This window comes from Typopeltis vanoorti, chromosome 13 (assembly GCF_054136105.1).
Source record: "Typopeltis vanoorti isolate ZY-2024b chromosome 13, IOZ_Tvanoo_1.0, whole genome shotgun sequence".
In the NCBI taxonomy this organism is placed as follows: Eukaryota; Metazoa; Arthropoda; class Arachnida; order Uropygi; family Thelyphonidae; genus Typopeltis; species Typopeltis vanoorti.
Genome location: NC_143561.1, coordinates 3,656,199 through 3,676,169, shown reverse-complemented (window position 1 = coordinate 3,676,169; position 19,971 = coordinate 3,656,199). Strand labels below are relative to the sequence as shown.

The 19,971-nt window shown below is 35.8% G+C and overlaps 1 protein-coding gene across 1 annotated transcript in view; it reads left to right on the top strand.

Annotated features, from left to right (window-relative positions):
- cactin (cactin, spliceosome C complex subunit) overlaps nucleotides 1-19,971 on the top strand; it is a 207,379-nt gene that overhangs the window by 144,174 nt on the left and 43,234 nt on the right. The window contains exons 15-16 of the mRNA XM_090402413.1: nucleotides 11,915-12,083; nucleotides 12,230-12,391. Coding sequence (XP_090258539.1) covers nucleotides 11,915-12,083; nucleotides 12,230-12,391 — 331 coding nt within the window. The remainder of the gene's footprint in view (nucleotides 1-11,914; nucleotides 12,084-12,229; nucleotides 12,392-19,971) is intronic.

Sequence of the window (19,971 nt, the reverse complement as noted above, 5' to 3'; positions counted from 1 at the left end):
ACACTATCACAAAATGGTTATCCTTGAAACATCATCAACAAATTTCTATACAAAGATAACCAACAAGAAAGAACAGTCTCCCAGCAAATTTCAGCAGCAGTCATCCCTTTTATGGCTTCAATTTCCACCAAAATTGCGAGATTGTTAAAGGCCCATAACATTAGGGTTGTATTTAAACCAACTACTAGCATCAGACAGGTTCTAAGATCTCCTAAAAACAGTGTTCCATTTTATAAATATCCAGGTGTGTATAATATTCCATGCACATGCGGTCTTTCCTACATTGGACAAACTTCAAGAAGCTTGGAAATAAGACAGCATGTTGGCAATATAAATCACAACAGAACGATCACCTCCGGGTTAGCACATCACTTTTCAACTTCGAACCACACTATAGACTGGAATAACAGCTCTATGCCCTACGTAGACGAAGATTACAGACATCGATTATTTAAAGAAGGAGCAGTAGTGCTACATACAGGCAGCAACCTAAACAGAAATCAAGGGCCATACTGAACGATACTTGGAAAAATCTAATTAATTCCCTCAGTTCAACAGAACTACAGTATGCAAATAATCATATTATGCATTTGCATGTAACGCGTGTTCGTGATACTGAGTAGAAATGTCATATGTAGTTTTTCCATGTTGTCTTGCTATATGATGAAGATATCATCTACATATCTCCACCATATTGCAGGTTTAGGAATAATGCTAGTGAAGATTTCATTTTCAAATTTCTCCATGAAAAGGTCTGCACATGGTGGTGACAGAGGGCTGCCCATGGCTAGGCCTTCTAATTGTTTGTATGCCTTGTTGTTAACTTTGAAGAAATTTGATTGTAGGCAATGCTTGAACATCTTTGTAATATCAGCAGGAAAGAGATCTTTGATAATGTTCATGACTTCTTCTACTGGTACATTCGTGAACAAGGATACTACGTCTAGACTGGCCATTATGTCTGTTTGTGTTATCTTCACTTTTTTGAGTTTGTCAACAAAGTGAAAAGGGAAAAATAGACAAACAGAATCCTACATAAAAAATTCTCAACACTTTGTTGAGAATTTTCTTGTATAAATCACAACAGAACGATCACCTCTGGGTTAGCACATCACTTTTCAACTCCGAACCACACTATAGACTGGAATAATAGCTCTATGCCCTACGTAGACGAAGATTACAGACATCGATTATTTAAAGAAGGAGCAGTAGTGCTATGTATAGGCAGCAACCTAAACAGAAATCAAGGGCCATACTGAACGATACTTGGAAAAATCTAATTAATTCCCTCAGTTCAACAGAACTACAGTACGCGAATAATCATATTATGCGTTTGCATGTAACGCGTGTTCATGATACTGAGTAGAAATATCATGCGAATGTGTTACCTTAGTTACCTAACAGGTACTAACGTTTTTTTGTATTCTTAAACCTTTTTTGCATTTATCATTTTTTTGTACTATGCAAGCCTTGAGAAAGCTAGTCAGCTACTAGCGAAACCAGTAGGCAATATTGTACGAACATACGTATGAATTAAAAATCTATGGTCAGTTTAACAATAAGTCTTATATTTTGTAACCTTTAAAACATCTTTATTCTTGGATTTCCCAATCACAACAATGGTAAAACATGTTGTCCACTTGCATTTGCAAACACCATAAACTCTAACATGCTGTTTGTTAGCTTTGAAACCAGAAGCAGACTTTTTTTGTTGTGAATCAAGTGATTTGTAAGGGAGTGACTTCCAGTTAAGAACAGTTTCATATGCATTGTAGATGTCATCCTTGGATAAACCTTCCTCCTCTGCTATTTTCATAAAAGACTTTAAAAGCTTCTGCTTCTGGGACATCACCTGATAAAGCTACTTGAATTTCAAGCTCCTTTATACCATGGGGTAGATTTGAAAATTTTCAGCCATTCTGTGCTGACTTTAAATTCAGACGGGCTTTCATCTTTTGATTCAAGTGGCGTTTGCCTAGCTTTTTTTTCCTTTTCCTTTTTTACTGCCATCTTTATGTCTAACTTTCAAGCAAACTTCAAATTTTCATTTTTTTTTCTGCTCTTTTTCAGATATGGTTGCTTTACCAACATTAAAAATGTTGTTGAAGCAACCAAAATTGTTGGTTAGCAAGACGTACACTAGTTTTGCCCATTTCCAGTCTATTAATAATTGTTATCTTGTCTTCTATTGACAAAGCCTTAGACACAATTATTAACATAAAGTGGCAGCAGTATTAAAATTTAAAAGCAAAATGACACAGTACTTCACTTTGAAATAGCCAACTCGAACATTGAGCAATTAGAAACAAATGCCTGCAATAAAAATCGCACTTCAGTGGCTGGCAGCAAACTGAGCGTGAGCTAATTCTGTATACCCCCCCCCCCCACATTATACTCTTGCACTCACAATGAACAGTAATAAATCATTGAGTACTCCACCACCCAATATGTTTTGCTATTTTTTGCATAGTATTTTAAATTGGAAGTGACATGAAACTAAGTTTCAGGAAATAGTGTGGAAGTGGTAAAGGAGTGGTTGAGGGAAGTAATGGCAAACTGAATACCTAGAGTCAGGAGAGTAAATCAAGTGAGAGTTAAATGGATGAATATCATTAAGCTGGAGCTGCAAAAAAAGAAAAAATCCTTGAGGGAATTCAAGGAGAAAGGTGACCAACAGGCACATGAGCAGTAGAAACCACAGGCCAAAAGGGTAACCAGTGTGGTAAGAAAGGCAAACGCAGAGTATAAAAGGAAATTAGCAGTGCAGGCCAAAGATAATCCCAAATAGTTCTTTCAATATGTTACAAGTAAAAGGAAGAATGTTTATGGCAGAATGATTTTAATGAATGCTGATGTAGGGAAGTAACTGAATCAGTCGAAATAATAGAAATACTAAGTGAATACTTTGTAAGCGTATATCATCCAAGTGGAGATATTGCAATAATGATAGAGGGAAAGACTTATATGGGAACTGAGATAAATGAAATGGAGGTGCATAGCAGATTACAGAACCTTAATGTGAATACAGCTATGGGATTAGATGGTAATACCAACTTGAGTTTTACGTGAAGGTGCTAGGGAATTGTAATTTCCTTTGACCACATCTAAGTCTCAGCTCTGGGTTAGTCCCAAGGGAATGGAAAGAAGGGGAAAATAGTTCCATCGTGTAAAGGAGGTTCCAAGACTGATGTAGCAAATTACCGACTGATCAGCATATCAGGGAAGTTGGTCAAGAGCAAAATGCAGGAATGGATAGACAGAAATGGGACACTGTATGGGGAGGGGGCAGCATGGTTTTGTGAAGGTGGGTCATGCCTCAGTAACTTGCTCACGTTTTATAATACAGTGACAGCTGATGAAGGTAATGGGTTTACAGTGATGCTGCTGGACTTTGCACAAGCTTTTGACAGGATACCATATGGAATTCTAATCAATAAACTGCAGCCCATGGGGATGGATATAGGGTTGGTAAGGTGGATAAGAGGGTGGTTGATGGGGTGATATTAGAGAGAAGTTTATTTAAGAGTAGTCCAGAAGAAGGCCTGTGACTAGTGATGTGCCATAGGGCTCTGTTCTTGTTTAATTTTCTTAATCTGCTACTGTTTAATTTGTATATTAATGATATAGGAAAGGATCTGAGAGGAACTGTTCAGTTGTTTGCCGATGATGCAAAGTTGGGTAGAGCAACAGTTAATACAGATGATGATAAAATTTTGCAGGATGATTTGGATAGACTGGCAGTCTTGGCTAAGGAGAATGGATGTCAGTTTAATGTGGCAAAATGTAAGGCTATGCATTTTGGGAGAAAAGATTATTAGCTGTATACCACATTGATGAACTGTTCTCCAAGAAATTGATGAAGTCGGAAATTTGGGAGTGTTAGTGGATAGGAAGTTAAAGTTTAGAGGGCACATAGCAAAAGTGGCTGAAGCACTCATCAGATTACTTGGTTCCCAAAGAATACTTTGACAAGCAGGTTATTATTCCTCTTTATCAAGCCTTGATAAGATCCCATCTTGACTATGATGTGCAGATCTGGTCAACTGGGTTTCTTGGTGATGAGGAAGATGTGGAGAGGATCCAGTTGCGAGTGACTAAGATGGTAGCAGGTCTAAGGAATGAACCTTATAAGAACAGGTTGAAGATTTGTGGGTTACAGAAACTAATTGACAGGTGGAAAAAGGGTGATATGATTGAGACATACAAATTACTGAAAGGTTTTTACATGATTAATACAGAGGAAATTTTTCAGAACTGGCCTGGTGGTGGGAGATCTAGGAGCCATCCTTGGAAACTGATCAAGAGTATAGTTCGCAAGGGTGTTAGAACTAGGTTTTTTGCTTGGAGAGTGGTAAATGAGTGGAATAGGTTGCCAGAATCCATTGTGGGTGCCATACTGTGGTATACTGAGTTCAAAGCAAATATGTATAGTAGATACTGCACAGAAATATGATAGATACTGCACAGAAATATGATAGATACTGCACAAATGTTGGATAGTGCTTAGCATGATATTTACAGCTTCCCTCGATGAGTCTAAGGACTCAGTGGAGTAGCCTGTATTAATAATAAAAACCACTAACGTTTTTGATTCCCTTACTCTAAGTAGGTGAGGCTGTTTTAGCCCTATCTAACTTTTTAGAGACTGAGGGAGGGGGGGGGGGGCAGTTCAATCTCCACCGAAGGCCAATTAGAGATAGCTGGATCAAGACTATCACTAACAATATCTGGCATCTGGTGAAGAGAGGTGGCTGACAAGTGCTGCCATATCCTGGTCCCTAATTCTAACACTATATATTTATTGTCTGAGATAGTGTGGGTTCTATGGTCGATTTTCTTGAGTTTATGGGATGAATGACACGAGTTTTCAGGAGAAAAAACCCACTTGTCCATGCCAGAGATCAACTAACTCAGGAACTGTTCAAAGAAAGGCTTAGAAAATGTTCCTTTTGAATTAGATTTGAATCTAGGTCTTCCTCCGGGCGATCAAGCACCATGGTGTGCAAACTGCACTTCCACTGAGCTAAGCAGACTCCCAAATAATAATAATAATTATAATTATAATGATATTGACATTAATATATCAGCTGTGTTTATGATTGTAACTATTAAAATTGACAACAACCATCCTTTGGAAAAATAAATTACATTTAATTATTTATTTTTCCAAAGGATATTACCTCATCATCATCAAATTCCTGACATGTACCCTCAAGGGGTATACAGGACATGATAGTACTACATGAAAAATTTACATCATTACTAACTTCCTATCTACAATTTTCCTCCAAATCAGTCTGTTACTTGTCAAGACTCCAATATTATCATTATCAGATCTTATATTTCTATTGTCTAAGGCACTTTTGTACTGTATCAATCCACTTATATCTTGGCCTTCCTCTAGGTCGTTTCCTGCCAACCTGGCAGAGCACACTTGATTTGCTAATCTTTCCTCGTCCATTCTGTTTAAGTGACCATACCACCTGAGATTAGCTCTGCTAATGCATTCCTGGATGCCGACCATGTCAAGTTCTTTCCTAATATCCTCATTTTTAATATGATATTGCCATTGATGCCATCGATTCACGCCTCTAATCTTTCTCACGACTCATATCTGCGGTCTCTAGTCTTTGGTCAAGTGTTTTACTTCTAACCCAGCTCTCAGAACCATAAGTTAAAACTGGTTTGAACACTATCTTGTATACAGCTAATTTAGTGTTGCAACTAATTTCTCTCTTATTCTATATGAATTTATTCAATTGACTTCCTACCATACAAGCTTTGTTGATTCTGTTGTCTATTTCTATATTTAATTTACCATCTTCACTAAAAATCGTGCCTAAGTAGCTGAAATGTTTTACTTGTTCCACAGGTTCTCCATTCACAACACAGTTGACATTTTCAATGATTCTGCCTATTTTCATTGTCTTTGTCTTTTTATTGCTGACCTTCATACCATATCTATTACAACCGTTATTCAATTTAGTCAGATAATCTTGCAGACTTGTAGCAGATTTATTTAGAAGTATAACATCGTCTGCATAAAGCAAAGAACTGACATTAACATCTCCAATTTTGATATCATGTTTAATACCACTTTCTTTCATAATGTGATCCATATAGATAATGAATAACAGAGGGGATAATGTACATCCTTGTCTCACACCAGATTTAACATTAAACCATCTTCCTGTACTTCCTTCAATTCTAACTGCTGACTTACAACTCAAATAAAGACTAAGTATTGCTTGATATAATGCCCCATTGACACCATATAACTGTAGCGTATTGAATAGCTTCTCTCTTGGTACCTTGTCATATGCCTTTTCCAGATTGACAAAACTTAAATACAGATCTTTGTTATATTCCAATGATTTCTCCACTATTTGTCGTAAAGTGAAAATCTGATCCTGAGCCTCTATTTGACCTGAATCCAGCTTGTTCTTCACCAAGCTTTTCTTCCACAATTCTTCTCAACCGTTTCTCAAGTATACTTGCATATATCTTACCAGAAACACCCAGTAGGGATATATCTCTGTAATTCTCACATTCAGTTTTTCCTTTTTATATATGGGGTACTATGAGAGCTCTACTCCAATCATCAGGAATTCGTCCCTCTGTCCAAGGCATTCTGAATTATGCAGTGCAGCCACTGTAAGACATTTATACCACCATACTTCAGCATTTCTGGTCGAATATCTACACCTGCTGTCTTTCCACATTTCAAGCCTTTGATGGCTTTTTCTACTTCAAGTATGGATATGTATTCCTGACTGCATGTTTGGTCAGTGTTTTTTATCACTGTGCTGTCAGCACTGCTTGTTTCATTTAGCAAATTTTCAAAGTAATTACTCCATACTTCAAGGATCTATCTTTTTCTCCCATTTTCATATCACCTTTATCATCTCTAACTCCTTTCACAGCACTCTTTCCTCCATTCCTAAGCTTCTTCAACAACCTCCAGAATATTTTGCCACCTTCTTGATATTTATTTTCTATATTCTTGCCAAAGTCCTCCCATGACTTTTGTGTAGCTAGTTTTACACACTGTTTAGCTTTCTTACATTTGTCTCTGTATTCTCTAAGAGCACAAGCTGATTTATTTGCCAGGAACTTTTGATATGCTTTCTTCTTTTTCTTCACTGCCTCTTTAACTTCCTGTGTCCACCATGGCGTTTTAATTTTTCTATCCTTGCAGACAACTTCACCACATGCCTCTCTAGCTGAATCAATCAGGGTTTTCTTCAAGGCTTGCCACTGAATCTCCAATGTTTGGTTCCTGTTCTCAAACTCTGTCATTTTTTCTTCAATAATCTTTGTGTATTTTAGTCTACAGTTCACATCTGAGAGCTGCTCAACTTTTATTCGCTTTAAAACTTTCTTACATGTTATTCTTTTCAATATGAAATTCAATTTTATCCTGCTCAAGACTAAATAGTGATCACTTCCAATTTCAAATCCTCTATACAATCTGCTGTCCTGCACCAGGGAGAAAACATCACTATCAACAATAACATAGTCAATGAGACTTATTATTCCTTGCCTCTTCTCTCCATGTGAATTTGTGCACATTTTTTTGTTGGAACACGATGTTAGTAATAACCAGTCCATGTCCTGAGCAGAAATCCAACAGATATTTGCCATTATTATTAGCTTTGCTCTTTTCTCCAAATTTTCCCAAAACATTTTTTTATATGTCTGACAATCACTTCCTACTCTGCTATTTAGATCCCCAACAAGGATCAACTTTTCCTTTTTTATTGTATCAGTAGCTTTCCCTAGAGCCTCAAAAAATTCCTCCACTTCTACCTTAGTAGAACCTTCTGTGGGACCATAGGCACAAATAAGTGTCATTGTCCAGTTCACCATTCTGATATTTGCCCAAATCACTCTACTTGACACTGCCTGCCATTCAAGAAGATGAGCCTTATATTTTGTGTTGAATACTATGGCTACTTCTTCTTTTCCTTGATTGTCATTGCCTGAATATAACATTTTATATTTACTGTCAAAGATCTCACCAGTGTTTGTCTTTTTTGTTTCAGTCACCCCTATTATGTCGATCTGGTACTCATCTAATTCCTCAGCTAACTCCATTTCTTTGCCATTCAGGCTTATGTTGATAGTACCGATCTTTAACTCTGGTGATGTTGAGTTGGGGTGTGTTTTCAGATTTGTTCCAGTAGCTGACTTTTCGCTGTTCGCCCTGGTTCCCTGGCGAAAACAACGTTGGCCTTGTTTAACCAGGTGATGCCCCAGCCGGCATGAAATTTTGTCATGTTGTACCATCATTTTTATTTTGGTTTAACCAATAAGAGTACAATTTGGTCGGCAAAATCCCAAATTGCCAGCCCATCCTCGTTCGTTCAGTATCCAGGTAGATATCCAACAGGATACCCAACATGGTGCACCACGAGAAGGTGAGGATGGACATTAGTTCAGAAGCCCTGGTCGGTTCTCCCCATTCCTTTAAAGGCTATGTGGAGGTCTTCTCTCAGTTATACAGCTTTGACCCTTAAGCAATAGGATATTACCTAGCTAAGCAAAATTGGCAATAGCTAAGCAAAAAAAAGGACAAAATTTTATAAGCAATGCAAACTGCAGTATTATGTTCTTTGCACCCCAACAGTATGAAATTACATTGCCTGCATAGCAAATATACTGGAATAAAAGTAAAAAAAAAAAAAAAAAAAAAGTGTATTTTTTTCAGTGTTTTATTCTTTACATTAATGCAGGTGAAATGTAAAAACTCTCATGTAATTGGCTTACTTCACACCACCGAGGAGGTCCTAAAAAATTGTCTTGATAATCAGTATTAAATACACTAAAAGGTAAAAAAAAAATTATGTTTTTTTCATTTTATAAATCAAAACTGGTCCCGCTGTGGATAACTGACAGAAGTTCTATCCTGAATCAGCTACAATCTGACCTTGCGTTCAGTTACAGGAACATTGATATCTGTTTCCAGAAGGCTTCATGAAGGTGATCTTGTATACTAAACAACCATAATCTATTCCCATGCCACAGGAAAGAATGTTTTGAAATGGGTAAGGCTTCACATCAACTGGACCCAAGACCACTCTGGATCGGTTTACTGAAGAGTCTCACAAAGGAATACCAGGTGTGCTCTGATCTGAAGAGAACCAGGGTCATATTATTATCTATGAAAGGGACACTCATGGGTGGAGGTAATGTGATGATTTGGAGAGACATCTGGTCGTGAATGTGCTGTTATAATTTTATTTTCTCTTTATTTATTACCACCTTGTCTTTTTGTTCTTTCACTTAAACTTTCGTGAGATGTCGTAAATGTTCGACTGTCACCATTTATTTATTTCTACTGGATCCTATGTTCTTACGCTCTATAGTCTAACAAATTCATTTGTTTCGTGACTGCATCAGTTAGACTATATATTGAGTGTGAGATTATAAGATTTTAAACTAAAGACAAAGCAGATATTGTTAGCATTCCCCTCCCGCTTATATTAATCTTTACCTTTAATTAGTCATGGCTTAATTATTGATTACTTAAACTTTATGTTATTCAGGTTTGAAATTTTCAGGACAGTGCATTGACAGAATCAGTGTAATGTGTTGTTCACAAACTATTTAATTAAATCCAAAGGAACATTTACAGTCTGATCCACATGCACACATACACGTGTGTGTGTAAGCCGTATATATATATGTGTGTGTGTGTGTGTATACGGCTTCCATATATATATATATATATATATATATATATATATATATATGGAAGCCGTATTATGGGTAAACTGATAAGTCTGTCTCTCTACAACTCGAAAAGCATCAATGTGATCTCTTATAACAGAACCCATGCAAGTGACCTCTCTAGTCATGTCCTTTTTTCTGCCAACTCTAATTTATAAGAGTGTCAACACCAGATAGATTGGAATCTTACTACCAACATCCATAAATGTCCTGATGAACTAGAAAAACGCATTTTAGAATCAAAAGAAATAGTTCTGGATCCCTCACACATAAACAGTAATTTAAGTTATAGCTTACCTGATTCACACAGCGCAGTAATTCAATTTTGGCAGTCTTGAGATAGTTCCCACTCACTAAAGCCTCATGCTAGACCTGCCACGCGGATGCCAGATCAAACTTGACTGTGTTCCTAACTTGTTTATGTGAGAAGTTCACTTTTTTATCTTGCTAATTTTCCAGTTTTTTGTGATAGTGTATACACCTGAAGAAGTCTGCATTCCGATTAAACTGGTTGTGTTCTAATTAAAGTTTGTCTTATCTCGGTGTTTCTAGTCAGTAAAATTCTAATATAAAAATGTCTACAATCTGAGTAAATACCCTTAATAATACACACACACACACACACACACACACACGTATATATACAATTCCATTACAAGCTTTTGTCAATTTCAATTCCTCCTGATTCAGACTTAGTTCTATGTTTCTTCCCTTAAAGTTAAATCATAATATGGAATATCCTGCTAGTCAAATATACACAAACTGACAATAAAGCACACCTTAGTAAGCTTAATTCAATATCAATATACATTATCTTATTGTGCCCATAAACAGAAACACTCGATGTATGTTCTTAGTCCGAATTATCACATAAGTACTTACAATTCTTGTTTAGCACTGCCTTTTATACGAATCTTTTTCATACATGAAAGTGCTCCTTTTTGTTCTTCTTTCCTTCTGCTGACTCGTTCTTGATTTTTCACCAAATTTCTTCTTTGTCTGAGTGGATGGACGATTATTCTATGCCCTTTAGGACCCTTAACGTGGCGGCAGTGTGCAGCTCTTTCCTAGTGAGACGTCCCGAAACATCATTGTGAATGCTGTATTGCAGTGAAGGGTGACTACATTTCTTATTGAGGCACTGTGACAGTCTCAATTTTGATCTCTTTTTTGACCATTGTTTTCATGTATCCATTCATTACTGAATTATACTATTTATTTACGATTTTTATGGGTGTTACTTTCATATCATACTGCTTTTCACTGAATTACATAAAATTCACCATGCAGTTTTTGAGTTATCGTGGTTTTTCTCTTTGTTCTTTAATTTATGGAAACCAGTGTATATACAATGGAAAGACTGATAGCCATAGTCAGTGTTAATAAAATAAAATAAAATTCAGTCTTGTTACCATATTTAGTTTTATTATGACTTTTTTTCACACTACAAATAAATATTTTGATTTCAAAGCTAGAGAAGTCAGTTTAATTGTATGATTAGTGAACATAACAGTATTATTGTGAATTTTTCCTACAGGATGTGCTAACATCTGAAGAGAAAGCATTTGACTGCACAGGGGGTTAGCTGACTCACAGTTCAAAACCTTGAAGGACTGTTGTTTTGGATATAGGATAAATATAGTATAAACAGTAGATTACTGTATACAGGTCCTGTGAAAGGTAGGGTAGAACTCAGAAGATTTTGTGACTAAGGAAATGTTCCTAGCATGGTAGTTTTGTCATTCATGCACATATGGAAATGAATTTTCCTTCCCTTAAACTTTTTTTTATTACACCAAACAGGCAGACTTGCTGGAAAACACATTCTCTCAACACATAAAATGTTGGCTTTTATAGCCTTAGTTCGCTTTGGCTGCAATTTTAACCATCCTAATCCATGCATTGGTAGGTAGATAGGAGAAAATTATTAGTATGTGCTTCAGATTAATTTAATGACTACAATTTAATTTAACTTTGTTTTGTGTATTTCATGATGATGATGATATTAAAAATTGTTTTGTTTCTGTTTACTGTATTAATGAAGAATAGTTGTGATAGAGTATTATGGCCAACACTGATATTAATGATGCAGTAATTTTATCATAGTATACTTAATTTAATATCATTTTATGCAGTTATTGATAATGATATTAGACATAAATTTTTTTTTTTTATATTTTAGAAATGATCCTCAAAAGATATGGGAGGAAGAATACATTGCAGGTGGTTATAGTCCCCAGCTTTTGAGCTTTGATTCTCTGGAACCAGGAACACTGCTTGTTGATCGAGAAGAAGACTTTCAGAGAATTGAATACGCTCGCCGTCGGTTGATAGGAACAGGATCTGTGGAGGTCAGTATCATGTAGTTACCATATTTATTTTTATTATGACTTCTTATCACACTACAAATAAATATTTTAATTTCAAAGCTAGAGAAGTCGATTTGATTATTTGATTAGTGAACATAACACAGCATTATTGTGCATTTTTCCTACAGGATGTGCTAACATCTGAAGAGAAAGCATTTGAAAGGGAAGCTAGGAAAGGTATGGATGGTGATGAAGCTGTTTTTAGTGTTGAAGCTCCTGTAGATAAAACTTATCTTTGGTCTGACAAATATAGACCACGAAAGCCTCGTTATTTTAACAGAGTTCATACGGTAAGTGAATTTATTTTACTTCTGTAACAGAAATAATGTAGCACAGGTTTAGGCAGATTTAGTTATGAAAACTTGGACATGTTTTGTAAGAATATGATATTAACACTCATTTCACTATTTATGAAATTCAAAAGATGGTGTTATAAATTGAAAATGCTTTTTGAATGATATCTGTTTTACCATTTTAATGAAAACAACTACTGTGTTATAATAAACCTTCAGTTTAATATAAACCAAAATAATCACCCAATGTTTTGACCTTCATATCAAAGTCATCTGGAGTATACACATATACTCTAACATGCTTATCCAACATATAAAGCTAGTGCATTAACATAGTTTTAACCCTTTATGCATATTGTGTATTATTAATTTATTCAGCATTGCTTAATATATTGACATTAATTGGCTAGTGTAAAAATCGATGATTTTTATGATTGTTTTACTTAATTTTTATTTATACTTGATTCTAATTGTCTATTCAATATTTATCCGTTACCTGTTCAATTATACTTATTAAATTCTTGTCGTAATGCCAAGCTCTAAATACATTGCTTGATTTAGATTCTTATTTTTAATCCTCTCATTCAACTTTGATCCCCCTTTGTCTCAAGGCTGTAAATATTATTCTTCACGTGCACAAAACTTTCAGAACTAAGAAAATTGCCTCTGGCTGGAGCCAATCTCTTTGAACAACTGGCGTTTTTCTAAATTGAATTCTGAAAAATTTATTTGATTAACGACTGCGCCATCAAAATTCATGGATAGGAGTTGAATATCCTTCCAAAGAAAAACACTCAGCAAAACACGGAACCTTTTTTTCTTACTTAATACTAAATCCAGCAACGCAAAATTTCTATTCTACAGTCGTGGCTACTCAATATTCTAGGATACACAGATTCTATTTTTATGAGCAGTGCATTGGTAAATAGGAATCAGGCAAATTATTTGACAAGGAAAACAATATTTATTCGTACTTAATGAATGTACAAATTAATTCAGGCTCAATACTTCAACAACAACTTATGCTTGGAAATACAATTAATCCTCTTAAGTAAACAACTCTCTTAAAAACGTGTCTGTGGTATTACTTTAGCTAACACTTAGTCACACACAGAGCAATTTTACACATGCTAAACAAAAGGCAGGCTTAGCTAAGAAAACAATATCAGAATATAAAATTTTCACCTTAAAATAATTCTTAACTTTCTTTGTTCTTTACAAAATTTTGGCAGTTACATTATTAACAATTCACTAAAAATTATTTCCATATTACTAACATTAAAAAATTTGCTAATTGACCATAAGTATTTAGTATGGATTTTCGTTTACCAGTAAAATCGGTATATAAGGTATTTTTGTATAAAAATCCTTCTATATACGATTTTACTCTAGTACAACACATTTGATGTCTGATATTTTCATTCTGTGAATCTCCCTTTTCTTTAATTCTCTTAAGATGTTTCAAACGCATCCCCACTGTGTCGCCCAATGGAGAGCACCTCATTATAGTATAGCTCTAAACTCTGTCTCTCTCCAACCCCCAGTATATGAACACTACACTTACGACATGTTAGAAACATTTTTAGCACACCTGACAGCAAACACTTGAGGATCTGTTTCTAAGTAACACCATACTGGTTACCTCTCCCAGCGGTATGGTGTTACCAAAACCTTAGTAAATAGAGCTAGAACCATCTTCTCAGACCACATTAACTTCTTCAGTGAAGAGGCTAATGTCTTTAGTCATTGGCTTCCACTTATCAGAATCAACTGAGCTCTTTATTCCCCCCCCTCAAAAAAAAAATCAAAAATCAAAAAATCCATTGCTATTCCCTACATGTGGGGCACCTCAGAAAAAATTGCATGCATTTTCAAAAAGTTTAACATACAGGCTTCCTTTTAGGCCTTACCAAAAAATATCTGATCACCTAAAAATGCTCTCCACTATCTGGATCATCCAAGGTTTTACAGCAGGGGTGTCAAGCTGGCGGCCCGCGAACCACATGCGGCCTCCAAAGCAATTTGTTGTGGCCCACGAAGCCTCAAGGAAAGATGAAAAAAAAAAAAGGATGGTTGCTTTTTATAATAAAACAGAAATACCGTATTTACTGGAATATAACTAGCCCTTGCGTATCACTCACCCTTGTGATTTTACTTTACGAACAAAAAATTTAAAAAGTTTTGCGTATACATCACACACGAAAATAAAGTTTAACCAATTTCAAGTCGAGGCGATAACTCACTCCCAGCGGTAAACAACATGCCCTCCCCAACTTCCACTATATTGCAGATGCAAGGAAAACAAGTAGTTTTATTGTACCACTGAATAAAGTACAGAGACATTTGCTGTCTGTGTAATAATTTTCTCAACATGTGTAATATATTTCTTTAGTGCAATTAGAGACAACTGGGATAAACATGGCACTAACTAATGAATCATATGTCTGATCCCACATTAACCATGCTGTTTAGGCTAAAGCAAAACCATATGTTGCACTGGCAAACACAGTATCTACCTAAAAACTATTGTTTTTAGTTAGATGTGTGTGAGTGTGCCCACTAACTGAAACGCAAAGCAACAATAAAACTAATTTTGGTTTAATTTGGTTTAAATGCCATCCATTGTAAATATTAATAAAAAAAAATTCAGCTAACGCCTTTTATTCCCATAATATAAATATAACAAAAATATTCTTTATTTTTTTTTTTAGTTGTCATAATCATTATACTATTATTTTATGTCTTGTAATAACTTAGAATAAACAAAATGTTTGTTATTAATTTTCCAATTTATTTATCCTAATTTTTCACTTCCCTTCGATTCTAATTAGTGAAGGTTTTTTTAGTCGAAAATTTTTTGCGGCCCACTTGAGGTACACTTTTATAACAAATGGCCCATGGTCCAATTGAGTTTGATACTCCTGTTCTACAGCATCCCTTGTTCCTGACTATCTTAAATACTTAAGATAGTCAGGAAGAACTGACATTATCTGTCTAGAAGAACACAGAAAATATCTTCTACACTACATTTATTCTGGGAGAATGTAGATTGAAAATTGGCCATTTTGGCAGACTATGTCATGGATTCAAATTACAGGGCCCAATTAAAAAATTTACTTCCTGTACAGAAACAGATTTAAATCAGGGAGACTATTTCTAGAATCTGCCATAGAACTAGAACATGCCCCAAACTTTGGCTGCATCACATTGCCAAAAATCTGGGAGACAGCAGGAGACAAGGTCTTCAAAACATCCATCACCATACCCATAGAAGGTGCAGTTTGGGACTGTTGGGGTCCACCTTTTGCATTCAGTCTGTTTGAGCACTTTCTACTGTGCATGGATGTGGTCAATATATTTCTTTGTGCCCATGAAGTTTCCTTGGTGACCAAGGTCAAATATTGACTTATTAATCTAATTTTATGTGATTCCCATTTACAAAAGGTTGTTAGTCTATAGTATATTAGTACCATGAGTGGGTTAAGGATTTTTTTTCCCTATTTTTTTATTAAATTTATAGTTTTTCTATTGTTATTTATTTTTTTACATAGTCCAGAAGCCCTGCTCTAGAGACCAAACAGGGAACTTTTCAAGCTACTTCAGGCCTCCAATAAGCAGATGGTGGTCTCATACTGGGTAATGAAATTCGTCTCCCATGTAAAGACAATCGCATACATCCATGCCCATGGCAGGATTCGAACCTGCAACCTGTTGGCCAGAGAGCTGATACACTACTCAGTGAACCAGGCAAGCAAATTAGCTAAATAAATTTAGTCTGTTTTTCCACTAAACATTAACATCCAAGCATCTATACAGATTAGTGACCAGTTGTTTTTCTGTGAAGGGCCAGATAGTAAATGTTTTATGCTTCACAGGCCAGCAGTTAAAAATTGAGGATATCACATATTTATATATATTTTTGTAATAGATTTCACAGTTTGATATGAACACAGTTCGATTAAGAAAATATGAAATATGAATATAAGAAAATATGAAATATGAATATAAGAAAATATGAAATAAGTCTATGAAGTGTCCTGTTCTTGCCATCAAGCCTACTACGGACAGACAGGAAGAACTGTGGACATCCACCTCAGTGAACACAAAAAATATATCCAACACTTTCGCTATGGCAAGTCGGGTCTGGCAGACCATGCTTTGGATACCCCTGCACACAGGATCAATTGGAAAGAAACAAAAGTAATGCACAGAAGCTTCTACGTGAGAGAGGTTGTTCCTGGAATCAATAGAAGCCTTAAAACATACTCCAAACCTTAACAAGTATGGCTGCATAAATCTACAAAGATTTGGGAGACCGTCATCTTAAGACCAAATTAATATTTATTACTTTTATTTTATTTTATTTTATTTTATTTTTCCAAACTTTCTAAGACTATCATTTGGACTTCTATTTCAAAACTTTGAATTTTTTTTTTTTTTTTTTTTACCTAGACGGCGCCATATTAGGACTTTAGTCTTGTGTTGCATGCTGCAATTACTTTTACTAGCCTCACTGTTACACCGGATTGTGGTTGTTTTGCATTTGTAACAAACTTTGTGTTGTGTGCTCTGAAGATGCTGGCTATAATACCAGTGAAATATTAGCTTTTAAGTTAATAAATAGTTATTTTCTTAATCATCTCTGTTCATATCAAACCGTGAAATCTATTACAAAAATGTCTGACGAACACATAAGCCTATCCACGACTATATTTATATATAATTCTACTAATTAAGAAAGTTGTATAAATTTTGTTTTCTAACAAAATACAGAATATAACTGTGCACAAACTGATTTTTGGGAAATTAGAAGTCTGGAATTATTTTTTACAAGACATTATTATGCTTAATTCGGATTCAAAGTTAGTGTTCCCAGTCATCAGAACTGATTGCAAATGCTTGTCTGATTAAAGGCTAATCTGTAACGAGAATTTGTATTTCATTGAATATAAAGAATTATGTACCAACATTTACTGACATAAACTTGTGATACATGCAACTAAGAGGGGTGTGTCACTAAAACACTGACAAATTAGGGCTGTGAATGCAGCAAGCAGCATTGATGTCAGAGACGAGAGAGTGTAACATGTGCTCACTGCCTCAACTACATGTGGCACAAAAAAGCACTCATAGACAATATGCAAATGAATGGGCCTAGCTGCATTTTATTAGCACTACTACCTTATGGTTACTGCAAAAGCAATTTCATGATTCTGTCCCAAAATTCATTTAAAAATCATCCTTAGCAAGTTCGACATACAATAATAGGCAATAGACTTGATCAGGCTGTAGTATGCTAACTCTGTACTAGGCTATTGTTTGGGATTCTAGTGTTCCCTTGGAGATGATTCTTTTCTGTTCTTTCTCAACAGTGTCAAGTAATTTCATCTTTTAGCTTAATGCTAGGTCAGAGATTATTATTAGCTAGTATTTCTGGGACTTTATTTCAGTAATCGCAACCAACAGTTGCAGTAACCTGTTGAGAATTTTTTCAGGAAAAAAAAATGGTAACATGCAACATTAATTATATTTATGATATAAATATGAATGATTTTTTTTTTTTATATAAGGAAAATATAACAAGAAATCTATTTGTAACAATCGGCTGTTGCCAATTCCTAAAGAAATAATCCAGGTGCTGAAACAGTTTTAGAAGCATCTGTTTCAGCACCTGGATTATTTCTTTGCAAAGTCATTATTATTATTATTATTATTATTACGGGTATCTCCATGGAGTCAGTAGACTCATCGCGGGAGACCCAAACTAGCAAAACAATATCTGTCATATCTCTTCTTGAATTCATTTACAGATGAAGAGCTCACAACAAAGTCAGGCAATGAATTCCACTCATTCACCATCCTCCAGGCAAAAAACCTTGTTCTGACACCTTTGTTAACCACACTCTTCTTTAATTTCCAGAGATGACCTCTTGTTCTTCCATCACTATCACACAGCTGAAACATTTCCCCTGCATCAATCCTATAAAAACCTTTTAGTAATTTGAATGTTTCTATCATATCCCCTCTTCTTTGCCTATCAACCAATCTCTGCAATCCACAAGCTCTCAATCTATCAACGTAGGGAGCATTTTTTATATCACTCACCAACTTGGTCACTCTTCTCTGAACCCTCTCCACAGCCTCCTCATCTCCAAGGAATCCAGGTGACCAGACCTGAGCACAGTAATCCAAATGTGGAAGTATCAATGCTTTATAAAGGGGAATAATAACCTCTTTATCTCTGGATGTCAGTGTGTTCCTCAACAACCAAGTAATCCTATGTGCAATCTTGGACACCTTAGCAATGTGTCCTCTGAACTTCATCTCCTTATCTACCAATACCCCTAAGTCCCTAGCCTCATCAATCTCTTGGAGTACCTTTCCATCGATGTAGTACACAGCTGGTAATCTTTTAATCCCAAAATGCAAGACTTTACACTTTTCCACATTGAACTGACATCCATTTTCTTTTGCCCATTTTACCAGCTTATTTAAATCCTCCTGCAAACTTTCAACATCAGCAAACAACTGAATATCTCCCTTTAAGCCGTTTCCTATATCATTTATATACAAATTAAACAACATTGGCCCAAGCACAGAGCCCTGAGGCACACCACTGGTCACCTGCCTCATTCTGGACTCGGCTCCTCCATACACCACCTTATGGTATCTCTCCCTGAGCCATTCTCCTATCCATATCACCAATTTAATATCCATTCCCATCTGCTCCAATTTGCGTAACAGTGTTCTATGGGGTATCCTGTCAAAAGCCTTAGCAAAATCCAGAAGTACCACTGTGTAGCCAGTTCCTTTGTCCAACTCTGATGTTATTCTATTATGGATAGTTAATAGATTGCTAAGGCAGGATCTACCTTTAACAAAACCATGTTGGCCTCTATAGAGTATCATATCCTGATCCACCCATTCTTGAATTTTGTCTTTAACCAACTTTTCCAATACTTTTACCACTACTCCTGAGATGGTGATTGGTCTGTAATTCAATACTGCAGTTTTAGAGCCACCCTTATGCAAAGGAACCTAACTTCCACTCCCTAGGGACCATACCAGAGTTCAAACTTAAATTAAATATCCAGGTAAGAGGGGTTGACAATTCATTTGCACATTCACGCAACACCCGAGCTGATATTCCATCTAAGCCTACCGCAGTGTTTGCATTTAAGTTTCGCAATATATTTAATACCTCTGATTCTTTAGCTTCAATTCTCACATTAGGTATTGCTATAGGTATAGAGATATCCTCACTTGGGTGATAGACTTTTGAGAAGTGATCACTCAGTAACTCGACTATTACATCTGATTTTGTCACCTCAATACCATCAGCACCCACTAAGGTTATCCTTCCGAAGTCATTCTTCCTCTTACTTGCCACATAGCGGAAGAACTCTTTGGGATTACCCTTGATCTCTTTGGCTAAGGTCTTCTCATAATCTGATTTAGCTTTTCTTACTATGCTGGTAACCTTCCTAGCTTGAGCCTTGTACTGCTCATGGGTGTCCTGATCGCCCTTCTCCTTGTAAATTCTCCATAACATTTTCTTTTTTTGTAGTTCAAGCTTG